The following is a 24,139-nucleotide window of genomic DNA, read 5'->3' as shown; positions in this document are numbered from 1 at the left end:
CCAAGCTCTGACTCCTTGCATTCGGTTCCTCCACTAAATTTCGGCCTTCGGTTTCCAAACAGTGAGTTGCGGCATAACCGCTTTTCCTGACAGATTCTGGCTTATCACGGGAATTTCTTAACATTATTGACTGGTTCCACCGTCTTGAGTCTCATATTCATTCCAAATATTTGACTATCGCCTATCCTGAACATCATAAAGGGGTATGGCCTTATATGATAGTATCCGCAGACTTGACTGATGGTGAATCTTGTGAAAGAATTTTGTCCATGACAGGCTATCCATTGATGCTTCACATAAGTGAGGGCACATGCTTCCAGACTGTTATTCACCATCCAAAACCGAGCAGACCCTTTAGCTGAATATCCATGGTGATTCATACTGACGTAGACTGTCCGGGGTATCTACACCATGTGGGTCATGCAAAAATTATTAGCCCTGCTCCTTCATTCTGCTTTCTTTGCCTAGATCCTTGGGTGAAGGAGCGGGGTCATATTGTTTCTTTGTGTGACCATATCTTCTGTCATGTGCAATATTCTGACATGCGTACTCTTATCCTCATTCCCTGACATGGTAGCATTATTCAAATTGCCTATTTATCACCTCTCAAGTTTTGACCGTAGAAAAATGATCATCCAAACCCATGCAAGAAATCGGCAAATAGATCAGTAGCCACCAGAATGGTCTTTACAACTCAGATCTGGGACATCACTGAAATAGCTCAACAACGACTCAGGACGGTCGAAAAGCATCTCGGAGCATCAGACCGTGTTGATAAGAAGAAAGTGGCAGCTCCCTAAGATAGCCGAAAAGTAGCTAAAAGCATAGGGCCACTCTCAAAAAAAGAAACTAAACAGTTGCACGAGACGGCCGGAAAATAGCTCAGAACTCGTGACAGTTGTTGAATAGAGAAATAAAAATCTGCATCCACCCCGCATGGCCAAAAAAGCTCAGAACACAGGCATGGTGCCATTACCCGAGAAACGAAGACAAGGGCTCATCAGGATCATATTCCAGGTTCACCGATACTTGTACAGAGCTCAGCGTTGTCGTCAATCTTCATAATCCCTTGTCACACTGAGGTGTATATTTGGCTTCCTTCACATATATCTGAGAATCTGATTCCCGAGGCAGACTTGTGTTCTGACTGATGCTTGCTTCTGACCAACTGTTGCGGATCTGATTCTGCCATCTGCTGTCATTTCATGATGTACTATCTTGCACCAGTGCCATACTAAGGACGATTGGATGGCTTATGCTGAAAACCATCGAGAGTATCTTGCTGAGGAAGATTGGGTTCCGTTCTACAGAAGCTTCTCATTGTGATATGCGGACCGATTACCACATATGCGTACCATCTTAATATTTTCTGCTGTTGATTACTTGCATGCAACAGGAATTGCTGGACCATCCTCCTTTCTTTGACTGAGATTATTCTGTTGGTCTTGCACATATCTTATCTTCTTGCTGATTTGATCATTTCTGTCATGAAGAGTGCACCCTGAGGCAAACATGATACTGATTGTCCATCCGGTATTCCTTTTTGCATTCAGACGAGATATTCCAATTTCTCTGCAGCCTGCTGATAATTCCATTCTGTTTGGCTGAGCTTCCAAATATTTGAATTCCTTACTGATTCTTCAGGTCCAGTGTTGGTTGACAAGCAACTTTAATGAGGGGAAAATAATGCCACACCGAAGGCCCAAAGAAAGAAGCAAAAGAAACGATGAAACAACAAAACAAACACACAAGCATACCAATAATATAAATAATCAAGCAACATCACATATTACTGCTACTCACACAATAATATGCATGCACACCTAAGCACACAAATCTCGCGGAAACTCCGGTATTGCGGTCTATTATGCTATGGCGGTCTGCACGGAAGTAAATCTGTGTGTGGAAAGAGTTGGCATAACCAAGGCTACATCAAGCGCTGGTTGAACACCAGTTGCAACTGGATGGATATGGAGGCGAGGGCGGTCTTGGGGATCATGGGGTTGAACACAAAGGTCATGACCACATCATCATCAAGCGTACGAAAGGAACTGTACACGTTCAATGAATGGAATGACAGGGAAGTACAGTGGAGGAACAGTAAGACTTGATGGCATTGACCTTTTTCGATAACAAATATCAGTAAGAGTTGCCGAAGGGACGAGATGGATGGCATGATTTGGGATAGAGACAAGTCTATCACCGAAATAATATGGGTGAGTGGCGGAAAGATATCGATGTGATACCTGAGCATAACTCCGGCAAATGGTGTCTGGAACACGTGGTACCAGGGCATCACTCTGCTGGGACAGAGATGACGGCAAACACCGAAAAGCAGGCATGATAAGAAGGAGGGTGCAGGTAGTGGATCGAAACCGATGCCACCTACACTCACAAGATTAACCGTTAGTGACTAAATAATAATCTATATGCATGCGATGAAACAAACAAATACAACAATCAAGTGCAAGAAATCAATTTGGGTCTATACTACCATTTCTAACTTTCGCGCGGGCTAGGGCATCCTACAGCCAGACCTTCTCTGATACGAAGCCCATGGCACCCCGGCTCACAAAAACTGGAACACCCCGTATTCCAGCCCAGAGATAGAGGTGAAGTCTTCTGGTATACGGCACTACTTAGCATAGAACAAACCAGATCTTTATTGCAAGCTATATTGGGTACAAGGGGATTACATCAGCACGGTGACACTACGTCTTCCACGTTTGCTCTATGCAAGCAGCAGAACAACTCGACACAGCGGAATGACTACTGGCAGCGGAACAATGACGGCGGCGATGAACTCCACTCCGCGGGGACTCTGGCTGGAATGCTTATCCTAGCTCGCAAACAAGGAATCCACTACAAACAAGCAATCATATCTAGCATGACCTGCAAACTGGCATGGCATGCCAGGTCAGTACATTGAATGTACTTGCAAGCTCACGGCAACCAAAGCAATCATGACAAACAATAGCATGGCAATTACAGGTTAACAATGTTTAACATGGTACTATCAGATCAATCATAGCATGAACAAGATGATACAGCTAGTACAATACGAACAATGGCATGAACATATGAACATGATGAGACTAGCATGCAACATGATGAACTATCATGCACCAACTTACTCTGCTCGGGTTATCTCGTAACCATCACATGCATCACTTACCATCACGGACATCACACAATCATCTCAGGATCCAATCAAGCTTGGTATTAACAATACAGTAGTGATCATTTATGATCACAAGGAGCTTGACCTTTACCCTTGACTTTCGCATAACACAAAAAATATCCACAACTCGGTACCAACGATACCATAGTAATCCTCTCGTTATCACAATAAATATCAACCAACTTCTTTCATCATCGAACCGGGGTTGTTATTAAGCAAATTATTATTATTATTATTATTATTATTATTATTATTATTATTATTATTATTATTATTATTATTATTACTGTTGACCTATAGTGTGGCTGACACGAACTGGGCCCTTATCTGCGGGCACGGCTACCGATAGATTAAACACACACTATGCAGAGGTTAGCACATTGTACCCACACCACGGAACCCTGGCCTCGCACTCCCATTTGGATGGACCAAAGTGTTCCGACAAAACCGCCTACTGCCATGACACTCTCCCGGCCACTCCGACCAACTCCCCTTTGAGCTAAGTCCTGGGTGGCCCTGTGCCTACCAAAGCCACCAACGGCCACCGTCGTGGCAAAATGGTCCCACACGGGGACAACGATCCTTACAAAAACAACGGGCACACAAGGCTTATGTCGTCCTATCTGGCCAAGGTAGCGCCCGCGCATAACCTTCCCTCGCGGGTGGCACCGATGAGAGTCATGACAATAGACCCAGCTAGCACCCTCCCATAGGGTAAGTGTGGTTGCACTGGTCAGATCGATATGGTGGCACCATGACTCAGCCAACAGTTGTTCAAGTTCAATTTAATCCGGTTAAATTTGAATGCAATATGCTAAACCATGACAAAAATAACAGGATGCAACTACAATGCTTTAACATGATATCAACATAAGCATGGGGTGCATCATAACTATTAACCATATGAATAATAAATCATATCCAACTGAGCATGGCATAGTGGCGAGCATGAATATCACAGGTATAACACTACTCATAGCATAACATGACCACTAGCATCAACAATAACATCATGCAAGAATATACCGATAAAACTACCATGCAAGTATTTAATCAACTAGATGCAAAGGAACATGCATAACGGCGGTACTCAGAACAGACGATAGTCATGCACCGAAGACCATCACCAACATTTACAACTACCAAACATTGCCAATATTAAAGTAATACTAGCATGAGGAACATAATAATAGAGTGCAAGAAAACATAGCATGACGGTAAACATGAATCCGTAAGCTTAACCAGAATACTGTCAGTGGTAGCAAAACAATCAAATAGTTATTAAAGATTCAAGTTGAAAACCAATTCTTATGCATGGCTATCATGCAAATGGTGTTTGTGGCTTTCCTGCGGATGAAGAAGACTCCGAGAAGAAGTGTGGTGAAACCGCAGAAAGATTCGCAGGAAAGGGTTCGCTCTCGGAGGGGGCTGATTAGGGGCAAGGGCAAAATGGTCATTTTCAGTATGTCAAACCATAGTGAAAATGGTACCAAAGGTTCGGGCTCGAAGAGATGAAGATGTGGGCTTTGGAATCACCTAAATCGGAGTTACGGTTGCGTAGATATGAGGTGTAGAAGATCATGGACTTTTCTGTAAAAATAATATTCACAGCCGGGTCCCTGAGTGGATAAGACAGAGGCAGTTTTGAGAAAATACGCTTTCCAGAGAGGAAACATACTTACGCCCGAAGAAGAAGAGAATACACTTTCGGTTAATGGAAAGCGTACTCTAGGGAGTACGTCTCCACTTAACCACGTCAGTAGGGGCGGGGCCGGCCAGCTGGGTCAATGACGTGTGGGGCCCGCCACGTCTTCTCTTTCCTCCCATCTCCTTCTTCCTCTCCTCCCGACGAAGCACGCAAAGCAGAGGCAGGCCGCCGGCACCGACTCTCGTCTGGGCTGCTCCGGCCATCTCCGGCGACGTTCCGGCCACCGGAGTGACCAGGACAACGAGCCGCACCCGCCTGAGGTATCTGGCCAAGCCGGAGAGCATCGACGTGGGAGGAACGATGGCCGCGGTGTAGGAGTGCTTCGGGCATCGCCGGACTCGCAGACCCGGTTGCTCTGGCGACGGGGGAATGGGCTGGGAAGGCTCCAGGAGAGTTGGGGAGGACGACGGTGGTGGCTAGAGAGGTGGGGAAGGGCTCGGGTCGGCCGAATTTAGCCGAGGCCGTCCGTCGGCCACGGCGACCTATTGCAGCGAGGAGGGGCTCGAGGGCTCGGGAGACTAGCTGGGAGGTGTCTGGGAGTGGGGTGAGGCTGCTGGTGAGGTCGGGGCACCTCGGGGTGGGCTTATATAGCCGGGGCAGCGAGGGGGTGAGGTGGCACATGCGCGGCTACGTGTCAGTGCTCCGGCGACGGGTATGCGCGGCCAAGGGTCACGGGGAGGGGCGGCAAGGCGACGAGGGGAGACGCGGACGAGCGCCTGATACGTCCGTTTTGCATCATGCTTTTATATCGATATTTATTGCATTATGGGCTGTTATTTCACATTATGTCACAATACTTATGGCTATTCTCCCTTATTTTATAAGGTTTACATATGGAGGGAGAATGCCGGCAGGTGGAATTCGGGGCTGGAAAAGGAGCAAATATTATAGACCTATTCTGCACAACTCCAAAAGTCCTGAAACTCCACGGAATACCTTATAATAAATAATGAAAAATCCTCACCAAAGATAAAGACCAGGGGACCCACACCCTATCCACGAGGGTGGGGGCGCCCCCCTAGGGCGCGCCCCCCTACCTCGTGGGCCCCCTGGTGGCTCTCCGATGACCATCTTCTGCTATATGAAGTCTTTCGTCGAGAAAAAACCAGAAGCAACCTTTCGGGACGAAACTCCGCCGCCACAAGGCAGAACCTTGGCGGAACCAATCTAGGGCTCCGGCAGAGCTATTCTGGCGGGGAGACTTCCCTCCTGGAGGGGGAAATCATCGCCATCGTCATCACCAACGCTCCTCTCATCGGGAGAGGGCAATCTCCATCAACATCTTCATCAGCACCATCTCATCTCAAAACCCTAGTTCATCTCTTGTATCCAATTCTTGTCTCCAAGTCCGGGATTGGTGCTAGTAGGTTGCTAGTAGTGTGAATTACTCCTTGTAGTTTATGCTAGTTGGTTTAATTGGTGGAAGATCATATGTTCAGATCCTTTATGCATATTATTACCCCTCTGATTATCCTTTGTGAGTAGTTACGTTTGTTCCTGAGGACAAGGGAGAAATCTTGCTATTAGTAGTCGTGTGAATTTGGTATTCGTTCGATATTTTGATGAGATGTATGTTGTCTAGCCTCTAGTGGTGTTATGTGAACGTCGACTACATAACACTTCACCATTATTTGGGCCTAGAGGAAGGCATTGGGAAGTAATAAGTAGATGATGGGTTGCTAGAGTGACAGAGGCTTAAACCCTAGTTTATGCGTTGCTTCGTAAGGGGCTGATTTGGATCCATATGTTTCATGCTATGGTTAGGTTTACCTTAATACTTTTGTTGTAGTTGCGGATGCTTGCAATAGAGGTTAATCATAAGTGGGATGCTTGTTCAAGTAAGAACAGCACCCAAGCACCGGTCCACCCACATGTCAAATTATCAAAGTACCGAACGCGAATCATATGAACATGATGAAAACTAGCTTGACAATATTCCGATGTGTCCTCGGGAGCACTTTTCCTTATATAAGAGTTTTTCCAGGCTTGCCCTTTGCTACAAAAAGGATTGGGCCACCTTGCTCCACTTTATTTACTTTTGTTACTTGTTGCTCGTTACAAATTATCTTATCACAAAACTATCTGTTACCACTTATTACAGTACTTGCAGAGAATACCTTGCTGAAAACCACTTATCATTTCCTTCTGCTCCTCGTTGGGTTCGACACTCTTACTTATCGAAAGGACTATGATAGATCCCCTATACTTGTGGGTCATCAGCGCCAGGGGTCATGAAGACGAGCAGAGCTCGGGGACAAGGGAGGAAGAAGCCATGACGCCATTAATGCCTTGTCGGCACTGTGCGCCCGTGGACGCGCTATGTTTCTCAACGGGAACGGGTCACCGGGGAAGAAAACAAAGGGGGAAAGCGCTCCAGAGGGACAGCGACAACATGTGCTAGCTGTTAGACAAGCTCACGTGCACGAAGACGACGAGAGGAGGAGGGGCCCGAAGGAAAACGACGCTCTGGACATTACCATTGCTGCCAGAGCGCGTGCAAACGACACGGTCACCATTGTGACCGGCAAGGAGGGGAAGCGAGAGGCTGCAGCGAGTTGTCTAGTGACTAGTCCCTGCATAATAGAGGCCGAGGGAGTTGATGGATCGACAAAAGGAGCCAAGGAGATGAATGAGGGATCGTCTGAAGTTTGTTGTATCAGTTTTGGAGGAGCACTGGTGATCAACGGGAACTGGATTGGGTCAAATGGAGTTGTATGGGGTGTTTAGGATAGGAAGGACTATGATCCTGTGAGTTTTGGATGGAAGTGGACCAATATTTAATGCACTTGCTTAACAAATGCTAAATCTGGTCCAGAAACTTGACCAGGAAGGTGCACTCACATGGAGTGTCAAGTTGAGCTGAAATTTGGCAAGGCAGGGTTATTTGTCCATATGAAGATGCTCAAAAGGTTTCATACCAAATGGACATGCCAAACTAGTACTTGCTTCACAAACATCTCCTCTGGATAGAAACTAGAAATAATTTTGGTGATCAAATGGCTTAAGAAAATGACCCCAAATTTGGTGGAGGGATATTATATGGGTAGGAGCATGATCTGGTAATTTATCAGAATTAATGAAGCGTTAAAAATTAGACTTGCTTCATAACTTGAAAATATTAGCAGAAACAAAGATTTGGTCATGTGCTCACATAGTTCATAGTATAGGGTTGAAAATTGGAGGAAGTCAATTATATGAGCACATGAAGGAGTGTGTAAAATTTCAACTTATTTGCATAACCCTAGCTAGCACTTCCTTCACAAAGGCTTCCCTTAGATAGGAACTTTGAAAAATCATTGAGGAAGATTGGCTAGGCAAATATAGTTGCATTTTTGCACAGGCCAATTATTTGGACATGAAAATGTGTCCAAGAAGTTTGAGTTCAATTGGGCAAAGGAAAATAGCACTTGCTTCACAATGTGCCATTTAGGGCAGAATAGGAAATGAATTATTTGAGCATGATGATAAACATGGCAAATGAAATAATTTTCCATATTTGAGGACGATATGACCCAAACAATTTATGGGAATTATTTGGTAAATTTAGAAGTGATGGAAATATAGGTTGCTTCACAACGTAGGGCAATTAGGGTTATTCTTTTAATAGAAAAGGAATATCCCCAATAAAAAGAATATTGGGATTTGGGCTAGGATGAAAATGGAAAGGTCTACAGAAGGATTTGAGGTTGACAAGCCACTCTGGAAGCAAAGAAGAGCTCATCTTCTTCAGTTTCCAGACCACAAAGCCACGGAGAAAGAAAACTCAAGAAAAAATTCGGAAAAACAAATGAAAAAGAAAGGGCCAAAAATCAGGCTGTGACAGGTCGGTAGGGTCACCGGTTTCTTCGTTTTTGGCTTGGGCCGCCGTCTTGCCAATGAAAAGGTTCCACTTCAGTTGCCCATTCAACTTCAACAGACAATGCATGACGGTGAAGGACTTCTTCTTGAATTTCTTGTACACCACACAAGCACGAGTAGGCTACAAACTGAAACAATGTCGACAATGCATAATCGTCTATTGAGCAACAAAAGAATACATTTCCGGCTATTGATCAACAACACTAAAGCATGTACGACTAGTGATCAACTTACTTGCTTAGTGATTTGTTCACCGGTAAGCCACCATGCGATGAGATGCTTCAAGTGCCCACAATACTTGGACACGGCCTCTTGGATGGTGTACCGTTGATGGTCGAGGGACTTCCATTCATGGTTGCAGGTGACTGTGTCAGATTCGGGCGTGAAATGCTTGTGTTCATGGAACCATATGTGAATGTTCCTCCAAAAGGTTGTGCCCCTTTGCTTTGTGTCATGGATCAGATAAATTCTAGTGGCCAACCATGCATCCCACATCATCTCGTCCTCCCACATGTTGAACCTTTTTCCTCTACCCTTCTTCTTCAGATCGTTGGATGTATCATCCAGATCATTGTCGTCGCCATCCTCCTCCTCCCCCTTTGGATGCTACTCTCCGGCGGCCCAATGTTGTTGTTGTTGTTGTTGTTGTTGTTGTTGTTGTTGTTGTTGTTGTTGTTGTTGTTGTTGTTGTTGTTGTTGTTGTTGTTGTTGTTGTTGTTGTTGTTGTTGTTGTTGTTGTTGTTGTGTGTCATCACCGCCCTGGGTGTAGGGCTGCTGCGTAGCCTTCTGGGTGTAGGACTATGGTTTTTCGTAGTTGTCGGACTGGGTGGGATCCGACTATTCCACCTACCATGCTCATAGCCCCCTCATCCTCCCTCGCCTCCTCATGGATGATGCTGAGCATCTCCCTGTCCGTGTTGTACGCTGGCTCCCCATCTCTAGGCATTGCGGCGAACAGCGTGCGGGCACCCATCTGCTCCTCGGTCGTCCTCCGTGCCCGGACGAGCTACGGCAAAGAATACTCGGAGAAGAGCGGCGGCATGTTAACATCGACCGTGTAAGGCATCATACTGGTGGGGGCTTCTGAGCTGCTTGGCGGCGTAGTAGTATGGAGGCTTTAAGTCTTAGGCCACAACTCCGTATGTACTGTGGGTGCACCCATCTAGCGGTGTTCGCCAAGGCCGCACCGACCTCCTCGTCTGCCATGACCTCCATGCCCCTAGCCACCACCAGGCCCACAGATGGCCAACCGCTTCTTGAGCTTCTCCTCCTTTGTGGCCTACGCTTTGACACGACGATTTTGACGTGTCACCGAGCTGATCCTCTGGCACCTCCGTCGGCTCCATCTCCAACAAGTTCTTCGATGATTCCGTGCGTCGGCAACGGAAGGAAGGAGAGGGTGGGAGAAAAGAGCGAGAATTGCGTAGAGAGCAGCAGGAAATGGAAGAAGAGAATGGAGGATTTTGGCGCGGACACAGTGCGGGATGCTACAAAAGCGCGGGCTCCGTCTTCCTTCTGGGTGGGCCAGGGGGCTAGAGAGCGACGTTTCTCATGTCCGAACTCCCGCAAAGCCCCCTGAGGGAGTCCTGGATTAGGGGGTGTTCGGATAGCCGGAATATACCTTCAGCCGGACTCCTAGACTATGAAGATACAAGATTGAAGACTTCGTCCCATGTCCGGGAGGGACTTTCCTTGGCGTGGAAGGCAAGCTTGGCGATACGGATATGCAGATCTCCTACCATTGTAACCGACTCTATGTAACCCTAACCCTATCCGGTGTCTATATAAACCGGAGGGTTTTAGTTCATAGGACAAGATACACATCAACAATCATACCATAGGCTAGCTTCTAGGGTTTAGCCTCTCCGATCTCGTGGTAGATCTACTCTTGTACTACCCATATCATCAAGATTAATCAAGCAGGACGTAGGGTTTTACCTCCATCTAGAGGGCCCGAACCTGGGTAAAACTTCGTGTCCCTTGCCTCCTGTTACCATCCGGCTTAGACGCACAGTTCGGGACCCCCTACCCGAGATCCGCCGGTTTTGACACCGACATTGGTGCTTTCATTGAGAGTTCCTCTATGCCGTCGCCGTCAGGCTCGATGGCTCCTACGATCATCAATAGCAATGCAGTCAAGGGTGAGACCTTCCTCCCCGGACAGATCTTCGTCTTCGGTGGCTTCGCACTGCGGGCCAATTCACTTGGCCGTCTGGAGCAGATCGAAAGCTACACCCCTGGCCATCAGGTCAGATTTGGAAGTTTAAACTACACGGTTGACATCCGCGGGGACTTGATCTTCGACGGATTCGAGCCACTACCGAGCGCGCCGCACTGCCCCGACGAGCATGATCTAGCTCTGCCGCCGAACAATGCCCTGGAGGTCGCACCCGCATCAGCTTCGACCCTTAATTCGGAGCCAACTGCGCTGATCGAGGATGGGCGGTTGGACGCCACCTCGGGGGTTTTGATCTCAACGGCGATTGAGCCAAACACCAGCCCCGTACTATGCAAGACTCGTGACTCCAAGGAGTCGGACTTATCTCCGGACTCCGAACCCCCCGCGCCCCTGCCGATCGAATCCGATTGGGCACCGATCATGGAGTTGACTACCGCGGACATCTTTCAGCACTCGCCTTTTGGTGATATCCTGAAGACACTGAAGTCTCTCTCTTTATCAAGAGAGCCCTGGCCGGACTACGGTCAGCAAGGTTGGGATTCGGACGATGAAGAATTTCAAAGCCCACCCACCACCCACTTTGTAGCCACTGTCGACGACTTAACCGACATGCTCGACTTCGACCCCGAAGACATCGACGGTATGGACGCCGATGAAGGAGACGATGAAGAACCAGCGCCTATCAGGCCCTGGAAAGCCACCTCGTCATATGACATATTCATGGTGGACACCCCAAAAGAAGGAGATGGCGATGGAACAGCGGAGGATGACCCCTCCAAAAAATAGCCTAAGCGCCGGCATCAGCGGCGCCGCTCAAAATCCCGCCAAAACAAATACCGTGATTCCAGCACGGGAGATAATAATACTCCGGAAAGTGCCAAAGAAAACCCCCTCCAGCAAGAATTAGCACAGGAGGATGGAGAAACCAGCCCTCATGAGAGAGCGGCAGACAGAGAGGTCGAGGACGATAATTATATGCCTCCCTCCGAAGACGAGGCAAGCCTCGACGATGACGAATTCGTCATGCCAGAGGATCCCGTCAAGCAAGAGCGTTTTCAACGCAGGCTTATGGCCATGGCAAGAAGCCTCAATGAAAAACAGCAACAGCTCAGAGCTGATCAAGATTTGCTAGTCGACAGATGGACTGAAGTCCTTGCGGCCGAAGAGCATAAACTCGAATGCCCCTCCAAGAGCTACCCGAAGCACAGGTTGCTACCCCGATTAGAGGAGGAAGCACCTGATGCGGCCGACCGACCACCTCGTGGCCGCGATAGAGAGGCCTCTCGGCCCTCCACTCAAGCCGCACCCCGTACCAAGGCACGGGAATATGCGCTGGACTTACGAGATATGTTGGAGGACAAGGCAAGGCAAACAAGATCGATCTACGGATCACGGGGGCGCCCCACGGCTCGAGATGGTAACCGTCACGCCGGCCACAAATTCGGCAGGGCCAAACACAGTAGACAAAGCTCATCGGAGCTACGTCATGATATAGCCCAGTACAGAGGCGCCGCACACCCACTATGCTTCACAGACGAAATAATGGATCATCAAATCCCCGAGGGTTTTAAACCCGTAAATATCGAATCATATGATGGCACAACAGATCCTACGGTATGGATCGAGGATTATCTCCTTCATATCCACATGGCCCGCGGTGATGATTTCCACGCCATCAAATACCTCCCACTCAAGCTTAAAGGACCAGCTCGGCATTGGCTTAATAGCTTGCCAATAGGATCAATCAGTTGTTGGGAGGACCTGGAAGCCGCATTCCTCGACAATTTCCAGGGCACTTATGTGCGACCCCCAGACGCCGATGACCTAAGTCACGTAATTTAGCAGCCAGAGGAATCGGCCAGGCAATTCTGGACACGGTTCCTAACAAAGAAAAAATAAATAGTCGACTGTCCGGACGCTGAGGCCCTAGTAGCCTTCAAGCACAATATCCGTGACGAGTGGCTGGCCCGGCACCTTGGACAGGAAAAGCTGAAATCTATGGCAGCACTCACGACACTCATGACCCGCTTTTGCACGAGAGAAGACAGCTGGCTTGCTCGTAGCAACAATATGACCAAGAACCCTGGTAATTCGGATACCAGGGATAGTAGTGGCAGGTCGCGTTGCAACAAGTAGAAGCGCCGCATTAACGGCGACAACACTGAGGATACGGCAGTTAATGCCGGATTCAGAGGCTCTAAATCCGGTCAGCGGAAAAAGCCATTCAAAAGGAATCCTAGGGGCCCGTCCAGTTTGGACCGAATACTCGACCGCTTGTGCCAGATACATGGCACCCCCGAAAAGCCGGCCAATCACACCAATAGGGATTGTTGGGTGTTCAAGCAGGCAGGCAAGTTAAACGCCGAAAATGAAGACAAGCTGCATAGCGATATCGACGAGGAGCCCTAGCCGCCGAACAACAGTGGACAGAAGGGTTTTCCCCCACAAGTGCGGACGATGAACATGATATACGCAACCCACGTCCCCAAAAGGGAGCGGAAGCGCATGTTAAGGGACGTATACGCGGTAGAGCCAGTCGCCCCAAAGTTCAACCGATGGTCCTCCTGCCCGATCACCTTCGATTGAAGGGACCATCCCACTAGCATCCGTCATGGCGGATTCACCGCATTGGTTCTAGACCCAATTATTGACGGATTTCATCTCACTAGAGTCCTTATGGACGGCGGCAGCAGCCTAAACCTGCTTTACCAGGATACAGTGCGGAAAATGGGCATAGATCCCTCGAGGATTAAGCCCACCAAAATGATATTTAAAGGTGTAATACCAGGTGTAGAGGCCAACTGTACAGGCTCAGTCACACTTGAAGTGGTCTTCGGATCTCCGGATAATTTCCGAAGCGAGGAGTTAATCTTCGACATAGTCCCATTCCGCAGTGGTTATCACGCACTGCTCGGGCGAACCGCATTCGCCAAGTTTAATGCGGTACCGCACTACGCATACCTTAAGCTCAAGATGTCAGGCCCTCGAGGAGTAATTACGGTCAATGGAAACACCGAATGCTCCCTCCGAACGGAGGAGCACACGGCGGCCCTTGCAGCGGAAGTACAAAGCAACCTCTCTAGGCAGTTCTCCAGTCCGGCCACTAAATGACCGGACACCGTCAAGCGTGCCCGGAGTAACCTACAATAGGACCTCCTGGCACGACCCGAGCAGGCGTAGCAATGCGGCCCCAACCCCAACCCTCGCAAAAAGAAGACGCCAGTACTTCGCATACACAACTATGCTCTAGAGATACCATGGGTACAGGGGGAGGGGCACCATCAAGGCACGCCCGAAACACGGCTTAAACCGTACCAGGGGCTGCCGACCTTTTAATTTTCTCTTACTTTTAGGACTCCATCCTTCGGAATGCCTGTTCGGCAGTTCAATTGCCGCACAAACGATGCAAGAACCAGGGAAGCAGGCAAGCCACGCCGCACTATGAAACTCCCAGGTGGTCTCTATCATGAGCAGTATACATGTTCCGCATACTATTCCGCAGCTTGCCCCTGGAACGGACATGTTAACTAGTCCAACCTTTAACTTATCGCATTATTTGTATCTTTCTGCTTTGATCGCAGCCCTTTTTAATAAACAATGCATAGCTTTTGTCTATTTTTGCAATACCTTTTTTCTTTATATGTTCCTTAATGACATGTTGCACCCGTACACGTTGGTACGGCCAAAATATGCCAGGGGCTTTAGTACCCCTCAATATGGTGTGAGAAGTCCAAACACTTTAACAAGTGTGACACCCCGAACTTATAGCATTATATGCATTGGCTCTGAATCATGTCTTGGGTCAATAGTTGGGTTTGCCCGGCTCCTATGCTTTGGTGCCTTACGTTCCGCTATATCGGCTAAGGTAGCACTAGGAGAACCACTGCGATTGTGCCCCAGTTGAGCTGGGTCGAGCACCTCAGTGGAGAAAGCTAAAACTAACTGTCATGATGAAGCGAGAGTTGGTCACTGTTCGAGAGGTTTTTCGAGTCCCTAAAGACTTATGCCGCTTAGGGTGAGGAGCCGGCTTTGTCTGGCCAAGGCGTGGATAGCGCCCCGAACTCGATCTTCTGAATACCAAGGGCTTCGCCAAAATTTAAAATTATAGAATTCTATGGCGAAGTGAGAGTGTTCACGCATTATAGTCCGATTGCCTTGTTCGTTGGGCTGAGCGCCTCCCTCGAAGGACCCAAACATGGGAAAAAGAGCGCTCAGGTTTATCCCCGAACACCCCAGCACTAGCGGCACGAGGGCAGAAGACGACGACTCGCCATCTCTCAGAATTGATAAACAGCCGCACAGAAGGTAATATTTTAAATTCCACCAGCATTGCTTAGTGCATGTGAAGAAGTTTTCAGCGCATAGGAAAAAACGAGCAAGTTTCACTCAAAAATTACATCCCAAGAACATTCATCCGCCACAAGGCAGGCACCATTTTGAACATCCTTATAGTAATTCTCGGGCTTGCGATGCTCTTTCCCCGGCGGTGGCCCGTCCTTCACAAGCTTCTCAGCATCCATCTTGCCCTAGTGCACCTTAGCACGGGTAAGGGCCCTACGGGCACCTTCAATGCAGACGGAGCGCTTGATGACTTCGAGCCTTGGACAGGCCTCCACCAGCCACCGCACCAGCCCCAAATAGCTCCCAGGCAGAGCCCCTCCAGGCCACAGCCGAACTATGAGGCCCTTCATGGCCTGTTCGGCCGCCTTGTGGAGCTCGACCAGTTGCTTCAGCTGGTCGCTCAGGGGCACGGGGTGTCCGGCCTCAGCATACTGAGACCAGAACACCTTCTCTGTCGAGCTGCCCTCCTCGGCTCGATAGAATGCGGCGGCATCGGACACACTCCGGGGAACATCTGTGAATGCTCCTGGAGAGCTCCGAATTCGGGTAAGTAACAAGTAACTCACGTTTATGTGTTTGCTTTGCATAAAGAATGCCTTACCCGCCGCTATCTTCTTCACCTCATCCAACTCTTGGAAGGTCTTCTGGGATTCGGCCTTAGCAGACTTGGCATTTTCAATAGTCACCGCGAGCTCGGACGCTCGCGTCTTTGAGTCAAGCTCCAAACTCTCATGCTTTTCCATGAGAGCCTGGAGCTCTTGCCGCACCTTGCCAACCTCGGCCTCATACTTCTCCCGCTCGGTGCGCTCCATGGCCGCCCTCTTCTCGGCCTCGACCAGCGCTTGCTTAAGGGTCGCCACCTCAGACGTGGCCCCTACAATAGCCACGATAATCCTGTCATTTTTTGGAATTGCACCTTTTTATATATATATTTAAACAAGGTATTTCTTACCTTCATTGTCCTCGAGCTGCTTCTTGGCACGCCCGAGCTCTTGCTCGGACCGCTCGAGGTTCTACTTTAGCGTGTCCACTTCCGTAGTCAATGCGGCGGATGCACGCAGAGAAGCCTGCATACGCATATCGACTCCTTTTCGTTAGACTCCTGCGAATTTTATTTGATCCTCTATTCGGCTTTTCTTCCCGAACGCCAAACAGAGCATTAGGGGCTACTGTCTATGCGGTAATATTATTTACACATTCTTACTTACCTCAAAGCCTGTTAAAAGTCTAGTACAAGCTTCAGTCAGTCCGCTCTTGCCGGACTGAACCTTCTGGATCACCGCACTCATAATAGTGCGGTGCCCCTCGTCGATGGAGGCGCCTTGGAGCGCCTCCAACAGATTGTACGGCGCCTCCGGTTGGACGGGGGTCGCCGGCACAGTGGGCTAGCTCCTCTTGGAAGGAGGTCGCCTGCCGGACTCTGGAACCTTTGAAGGTTCCGGAGCAGTGTCCGGCCTAGAGCCGGACTTGGAGCCCTGGGGGGTTTCATCCCCTTTACTCCTGGAGTCCGGGAGGTCGCCTTGCGGCACCTCCAGGACCACCTCCTCCCGGCTTGGAACCTGTTGGGACAACACTTTGGTGTCGTCTGTAGGGCGGGGGGAGGAAGCCGTCGGAAGCGAGTTCACATCCGACGAGTCCAGTGAGCCGCTCGACGACGCGTCGAGCCGGTCTTTGGGTGGGCTGCATAAACATATTCGACGTAAGGGAAAGCTGTGCAATAAATGAATACTATGAATTACTCTGGTATCTAGATACTTACAATTTTGCCAGGGGCTTGGCCCTGGGCAGCCACTCCTCTCCGCCGTCGTCGGTGTCGGTGCAGTAATCCGGAGGAAGGGTTTTCCCCTTCTTGGACCCTCCGGCCTCCCCAGAGAGGGCGGCCTTCCTTTTCTTCTCTCCTCCCGCTGGAGGGGGAGAGGTCTCTTCTTCTTCCTCCTCGTCTTCACGGGAGGAATGCGCCTCGGAACCGTCGGATGATGGATCCGACACCTCCTGGCGCCGGGCACTCTTTCGAGTCCCCGTGGCCTTTTTCGCGGCCTTCTCCTCTAGCACCACATAGGGTGCCGGAACCAGCAGCTTCGCCAAGCGAGCGTCCGCTGGGCCTTCGGGCAAAGGAGCCAGACAGTTGATCTGTCCGGACGTCACCTGCCAATCCTGTCAAAGGTAAGGGATCTTAGATCCCACATGGAGTCAAACTATGAAAAACTGATACCCTGTAAAAGGAAAAAACAGCTTACCGCAAGAGCGTGACGCTGCGCACTGAATCCGCGATCCTCGGTAGCGGATGCGAGAGCCTCGGCGCTCTTGAAAAGCACCTTCCAGGCATCTTCGTATGTCGTGTCGAAGAGCCTGCTCAAAGTTTGGTGCCGCGCCGGGTCGAACTCCCACAGGTTGAAAGCCCGTTGTTGACACGGGAGGATCAAGCGGATGACCATAACCTGGACTACGTTGACAAGTTTGAGCTTCTTGTCCACTAGGGTTTGGACGCATGTTTGGAGTTCGGTCAGCTCTCCTTTTTTAACCCCACGACAGGCCCGTCTCCTTCCAGGAGGTGAGCCGCGTAGGGGTTCCGGATCGAAACTCGGGGGATGCGACCCATTCGGTGTTGCGCGGCTCGGTGATGTAAAACCACCCCGATTGCCACCCCTTCAGGGTCTCCACAAAGGAGCCCTCGAGCCATAGGACGTTGGTCATCTTGCCCACCATGGCGCCTCCGCACTCCGCCTAGTTGCCGCGCACCACCTTCGGCTTGACATTGAAAGTCTTGAGCCATAGGCCGAAATGGGGGCGGATGCGGAGGAAAGCCTCACACACGACGATAAACGCCGAGATGTTGAGGACAAAGTTCGGGGCCAGATCGTGGAAATCCAGGCCGTAGTAGAACAAGAGCCCCCAGACAAATGGGTGGAGAGGGAAGCCCAATCCGCGGAGGAAATGGGGGAGGAACACCACCCTCTCATGGGGCCTAGGGGTGGGGATGAGCTGCCCCTTTTCGGGAAGCCGGTACGGGATGTCGTTAGACAGGTATCCGGCCTTCCTCAGCTTTTTGATATGTCCCTCCATGATGGAGGAGACCATCCACTTGCCTCCCGCTCTGGACATGGGTGGAGAAGGTTGAGGTGGGGAGTGCGGACTTGGGCGCTGGAGCTCGAGTGTGCAAGAATGGATAGGTGAAGGAGGAAGAAGGAGTAGGTGAAAAGGTGGATCCTTATCCCCTTATATGGATGGACGCAACTACATGTTCCCACCAGCCTGGTAAAACTCGCTTATCTCCAAGCGCCGTAATCAATGGCGCGGTTGGGTTACCCACGCCCGTATTGATGAGAATCCCGGGATAAGGGGACACGATCTCTGCTTTAACAAGACGTGCCAAGGAAACCGCCTCGCATGACGCGCTGAGGTGGGATAATGAAACGACTCGGATAAAGGCTTGGCCGTGGTGTGTCACGCTACGGAATACGTCAGCAGATTAGATTTGTGTAAATATTATTCTCCCTACGGCAATATGTGGAAACTTATTTTGCAGAGCCAGACACTATCTATGTGTTCAAAATCTTCTATGAAGTACTTGGAGGAGGAACCCGCCTTGCAATGTCGAAGACAATCTGCGCGCCGGACTCGTCGTCATTGAAGCCTGGTTCAGGGGCTACTGAGGGAGTCCTGGATTAGGGGGTGTTCGGATAGCCGGACTATACCTTCAGCCGGACTCCTGAACTATGAAGATACAAGATTAAAGACTTCGTCCCGTGTCCGGGAGGGACTTTCCTTGGCGTGGAAGGCAAGCTTGGCGATACGGATATGCAGATCTCGTACCATTGTAACCGACTCTATGTAACCCTAACCCTATCCGGTGTCTATATAAACCGGAGGTCTTTAGTTCGTAGGACAAGATACACATCAACAATCATACCATAGGCTAGCTTCTAGGGTTTAGCCTCTCCGATCTCGTGGTAGATCTACTCTTGTACTACCCATATCATCAATATTAATCAAGCAGGACGTAGGGTTTTACCTCCATCGGGAGGGCCCAAACCTGGGTAAAACTTCGTGTCCCTTGCCTCCTGTTACCATCCGGCCTAGACGCATAGTTCGGGACCCCCTACCCGAGATCCGCCGGTTTTGACACCGACACCCCCCATGTTTGTCTTTAGTTTGCCGGAGAAAACACGTTCGTATCGCGCCGCATACCGATTCATGACCGTGTTAGATGGCTTCCACGTCCGGATGGTTGTGGCGGGTTTGTGGGTCGGGAAAGGGATAGGGAATCTCCAATGCTCACCACCAAATTTTCCTCCCACACTCGTCCACGGATAAAGTAGACCAACCTGCAGATACGGATGTGGGAGCTAGACAACCAATGATTCCGATGAGGGGGGCAGGCCTAGACTTAGACTACGGCGGCATCCGTCGTCCAAGTCATTATTGTTCCCTTCCCGCGACCATCTCTTCCATCCATCTTCGTGAGTGATGAACGACGGTGACAAGACCCGTGAAGTGAAGCTGTGGTCTCCGACGAGAAAGAGTAGAACATGGGAGAAAGACAAGCCCACTTGGGACACAATGCCCCTGCCACCTCCCATGCCCTACTCATCTTCGTAGGAGTTCATGACCTGTCCGTCACCGATAAACGTGAGGTCCATGGTGGAAATGATGGGCCCGATGGACGTTGATGACCCACAAGTATAGGGGATCTATCGTAGTCCTTTCGCTAAGTAAGAGCGTTGAACCCAACGAGGAGTAGAAGGAAATGACAAGTGGTTTTCAGCAAGGTATTCTCTGCAAGCACTGAAATTCTCGGTAACATATAGTTTTGTAATAAGATAAATTGTAACGGGTAACAAGTAAATAAAGTAACTAAGGTGCAGCAAGGTGGACCAATCCTTTTTGTAGCAAAGAAAAAGTCTGAACGAACTGTTATATAAAGCAAAGCGCTCCCGAGGACACATGAGAATTGTTGTCAAGTTAGTTTTCATCATGCTCATATGATTCGCGTTCGTTACTTTGATAATTTGATATGTGGGTGCACCGGTGCTTGGGTGCTGCCCTTCCTTGGACAAGCCTCCCACTTATGATTAACCTCTCTCGCAAGCATCCGCAACTATGAAAGAAGAATTAAGGTAAACCTAACCATAGCATGAAACATATGGATCCAAATTAGCCCCTTACGAAGCAACGCATAAACTAGGGTTTAAGCTTCTATCACTCTAGCAACCCATCCTCTACTTATTACTTCCCAATGCCTTCCCCTAAGCCCAAATAATAGTGCAGTGTCATGTAGTGGACGTTCACATAACACCACTAGAGGAAAGACAACATACATCTCACCAAAATATCGAACGAATGCCAAATTCACATGATTACTTACAATAAGACTTCTCTCATGTCCTCAGAAATAAACTTAACTACTCACAAAACATATTCATAATCATGATCAGACGAGTATTAATTATCATTAAGGATTTGAAAAAATAATCTTCTATCGAATAAACCAACTAGCATCAACTATAAAGAGTAATCAACAGTACTAGCAACCCACATGTACCAATCTGAGGTTTTGGGACCAAGATCGAATACAAGAGATGAAATATGGTTTGAGAGGAGATGGTGCTGGTGAAGATGTTGATGGAGATTGACCCCCTCTCGATGAGAGGATCGTTGGTGATGACGATGGCTTCGATATCCCCACTCCTGAAGGGATGTTTTCCTGGTAGAATAGCTCAGCCGAAGCCCTAGATTGGTTATGCCCAGGTTCCGCCTCGAGACGGCGGCGCTTCGTCCCGAAAGCTTCCTTTTGATTTTTTTTTCAGGTCAAAACACACCATATAGACAAAGATGGACACCGAAGGCCTGCCGGGGGCCCACAAGGTTGGGGGCGCGCCCTCCATCCTTGTGGCTAGCTGGTGGCCCACCTTTTGTTCTTTCTTCGTCCAATATTTTTTGTAGTAACAAAGGATCTCATCAACACAAAGCCAAGCCAACCATTGAAGACCTATTATAAATTCAAGTAGCAAGTTAAGCATCAATATCATTGTTTTTGTCACATCTGCGTGCATGCATACATAACCTGATGCCATAGTGATGATATATTCCAGTCCTAGTAATAATCCAAAGAAGGAGGAGAGGAGAGGGCCTTCTTGTCATATGACCTAGGCCGAGTGGGTGCGCTGCGCTCGCATAAGATTCCATTTCGGGGGCAACATCTATATGTGCTGCCTACCGCGCTCGCGATGCTAGCCGTCCCTATCGGAGCCCACACATGCGTTTGAAGATATCGGCTCCGTGCATATGCATACCTTCCTAGTATAGGTAGCTATAATTAGAGGATCCTCAATAATAGCCCAAACTTCATATCGGGCACCTCTCGTCACCACCTACTTGGCTTGTGTCCGGCCGGCCATCCTCCAGCGACACACCGGCTCACCATGGCGCCGCCGCCGAGGCATGGTTGCATGCTCCGCGCGGAGGTGGTCATATGCATATTCCTCGTCATAGCACCGTTCAGCATGGCGATCGGTGTCAACTACGGCACCAAGGGTGACAACCTTCCATCGCCGGCTAAGGTTGCGGCATTCCTCATGACCCGCACAAACATTGACCGTGTAAAGCTGTTTGACACCAAGCCGGACATTATTCGGGCCTTCGCTGGCACGGGCATCTCGGTAATGGTCACAGCAAGCAATGGCGACATCCCTGGCCTCGCCACCCAGAACGGCGCCGATGCATGGGTCGCTACTAACATCGCGCCATACTACCCCGCCACAGATATATCTCTCGTCGCCGTGGGCAACGAGATCATGGACACGGCCGACAAGAATCTCATCGGCAACCTCGTCCCCGCCATGCAGACGCTCAAGGCTGCGCTCGTCACGGCTGGCTATAGCAAAATTCGAGTTTCCACGCCAAGCTCACTCGGCATCCTGGTTGACGCCCAGCCGCCGTCCGCGGCTCGGTTTCGCGATGTCTGGGATGTTGCCATCTTCACGCCGATGCTCCAATTTCTCCAGAAGACCAAGTCCCCACTCATCGTGAACACGTACCCGTACTTTGGGTACAACGGTGACACGCTACCGTACGCACTGGCGCGGTCGAACCCTGGCGTGCTAGACACGGGTACGGGTATCACGTACACGAGCATGTTTGTGGCACAACTTGACTCGGTGTACTCGGCAATGAAGAAACTTGGGTTTGAGGACGTGGAGATCCTCGTTGGGGAGACCGGGTGGCCGACTAAGGCGATGGACGGGCAGATCGGCGTGAGCCAGGTCGAGGCAGCTGAATACAACAAATATCTCATCGGTGCGGTTAGCTCCGGGTCAGGCACACCGCTCATGCCAAAGCGGAAGTTCGAGACGTACATATTCGCGCTCTTCAACGAGGACCTGAAGCCCGGGCCCGTCGCCGAGCGCAATTTCGGGATGTTCCAGCCAGACTTCACGCCCATGTATGACATTGGCATCATGAAAGATCCGGTGAGCACGTACACGCGTTGTCGATGACATGCACATGCACGCTGGTTTTCACACGCTGTTCTGATGCACGCCCGTGTGTGATGCAGGTCAAAACAGCGCCGGCGCAAGCGTCGGTCGCCCCGGTGGCACCGCCGAAAGTGGCAGCAACGCCTGTGGCCGCCACTGCTCATGCCTTGGAGGCTGCGGCGCCTACAGAGGCGAACGGCTCGAACAGCGCCAAGGCATCCGCGCCTGCATCGTCGACAGGTAACAAATCCTCCCCGACGGAGGAAGCGGAAGGAAGCGATGCTCAGTCATCCACGAAGAGCGAACCATCGGAGGCAGCAGCCAAGGTACCCACGTCGACCTCCATTCATGCATGGATGGTGCTTTCGATCTCAACAACAGCTAATTGGTCGTTACCTTTATTGAACCTGGCCAGAGTGGTGACGACGAAGAAGGAGACAGTGAGAAAACCAAACCCAAGGAAGAAAGTGCAATGCCGCCGGCGGCCGGAGCTGCTTCGGAAGCCACCAGCTTTCTTTTTCCTATCCCTTGCATACTTGCAGTTGCGCTCTGTCTAACTGTCCATGTCTAATCTTCCTACACTTTAGCTGGACACATGTAATTACACTAATTAAGAACGGTGCTAGGCAGATGCACTTTAAGGAAGACGACAAAAAATTACACTCCTACCCACGTCTTCCGGGTAAGACTAACGTAGAAGAGCATTTCAGGATGCAAAGGCATCTCCAACGCTCACCACGAAATTTGCTTCTACATCCGTCTGCAGATAAAGAAGATCAGTCCATGGTGGACGTGGAAGCAGTTCATCCAATGATACCCGCATACATTTCAGACCAAGTTTAAACAAATCAGACAAGATTCATACAAATCCGATCGCCTGTTGCTCGAGAACGAAGTTGGGGCTCGCAACTGGCTGCAACCTTGTGCTTTTGCCCCATTGGCAGACTCTCCCACAAAGTGCTCCCGCTAACGGTCATGGCGGATGTAGTGCACGAGAGGAGGATGTGGAGCAGATATGTTGTGATCCGGGTGTGGCCACTCTTAAATAGCCGTTTCAGGTGATGCAAAGCGTCCGGGTGCGTCAATGCGCGGGCACCGGAGTTGATTTCTCGGCCGGTGAGACTGTTTGATGGTGGCAGATGGAGGGACGAGAATTCAACTGACGTGGTAGATATCCGTCCCATCCTATCCAGTAAACGTCTCTTCAGCATTGAACAGGCGTGGACATCGGAGGTGCAGCGTGGGCAGTGCTCTCGGCCGGCAAGTCGCCTCAATTTTGGTCTGTTTTGGACCAGCATCAATGCGGGCAGCAGGCTTGGGGAGGAAAAGTGTGCGGGCAAGGAAGGGGTTTCTGGTGGGCCAGATTAGTCAGAAGCAGGCGTGACAGCAGTTCGGAC

At 49.9% G+C, this 24,139-nt stretch overlaps 1 protein-coding gene across 2 annotated transcripts; it reads left to right on the top strand.

Moving 5' to 3' along the window:
• The first annotated feature begins 21,676 nt into the window (after positions 1–21,676).
• Positions 21,677–23,515, top strand: LOC119297791 (glucan endo-1,3-beta-glucosidase-like). Of its 2 annotated transcripts, XM_037575439.1 has the most exons (3): positions 21,677–22,736; positions 22,823–23,068; positions 23,158–23,462. In XM_037575439.1, the coding sequence occupies exons 1-3, from the start codon at positions 21,690–21,692 to the stop codon at positions 23,311–23,313; spliced, it is 1,449 nt and encodes a 482-aa protein (XP_037431336.1). In that variant the 5' UTR covers positions 21,677–21,689; the 3' UTR covers positions 23,314–23,462. The 2 variants fall into 2 exon arrangements, with proteins under 2 accessions (XP_037431336.1, XP_037431335.1); XM_037575438.1 differs by having other exon boundaries at positions 22,823–23,515.
• Positions 23,516–24,139: the final 624 nt, after the last annotated feature.

Source organism: Triticum dicoccoides, chromosome 5A (genome assembly GCF_002162155.2).
Source record: "Triticum dicoccoides isolate Atlit2015 ecotype Zavitan chromosome 5A, WEW_v2.0, whole genome shotgun sequence".
Classification (NCBI taxonomy): Eukaryota; Viridiplantae; Streptophyta; class Magnoliopsida; order Poales; family Poaceae; genus Triticum; species Triticum dicoccoides.
The sequence above is the reverse complement of the archived record's forward strand: the minus strand, read 5'-3'. Positions and strand labels throughout refer to the sequence as shown.

Excerpts from the sequence above, each read along its gene's own strand:
- LOC119297791 (XM_037575438.1), top strand. The coding sequence starts at position 21,690 with ATGGCGCCGCCGCCGAGGCATGGTTGCATGCTCCGCGCGGAGGTGGTC. Across the intron at positions 22,737-22,822 it reads TTGGCATCATGAAAGATCCG|GTCAAAACAGCGCCGGCGCA; the intron begins GTGAGCACGTAC and ends TGTGTGATGCAG.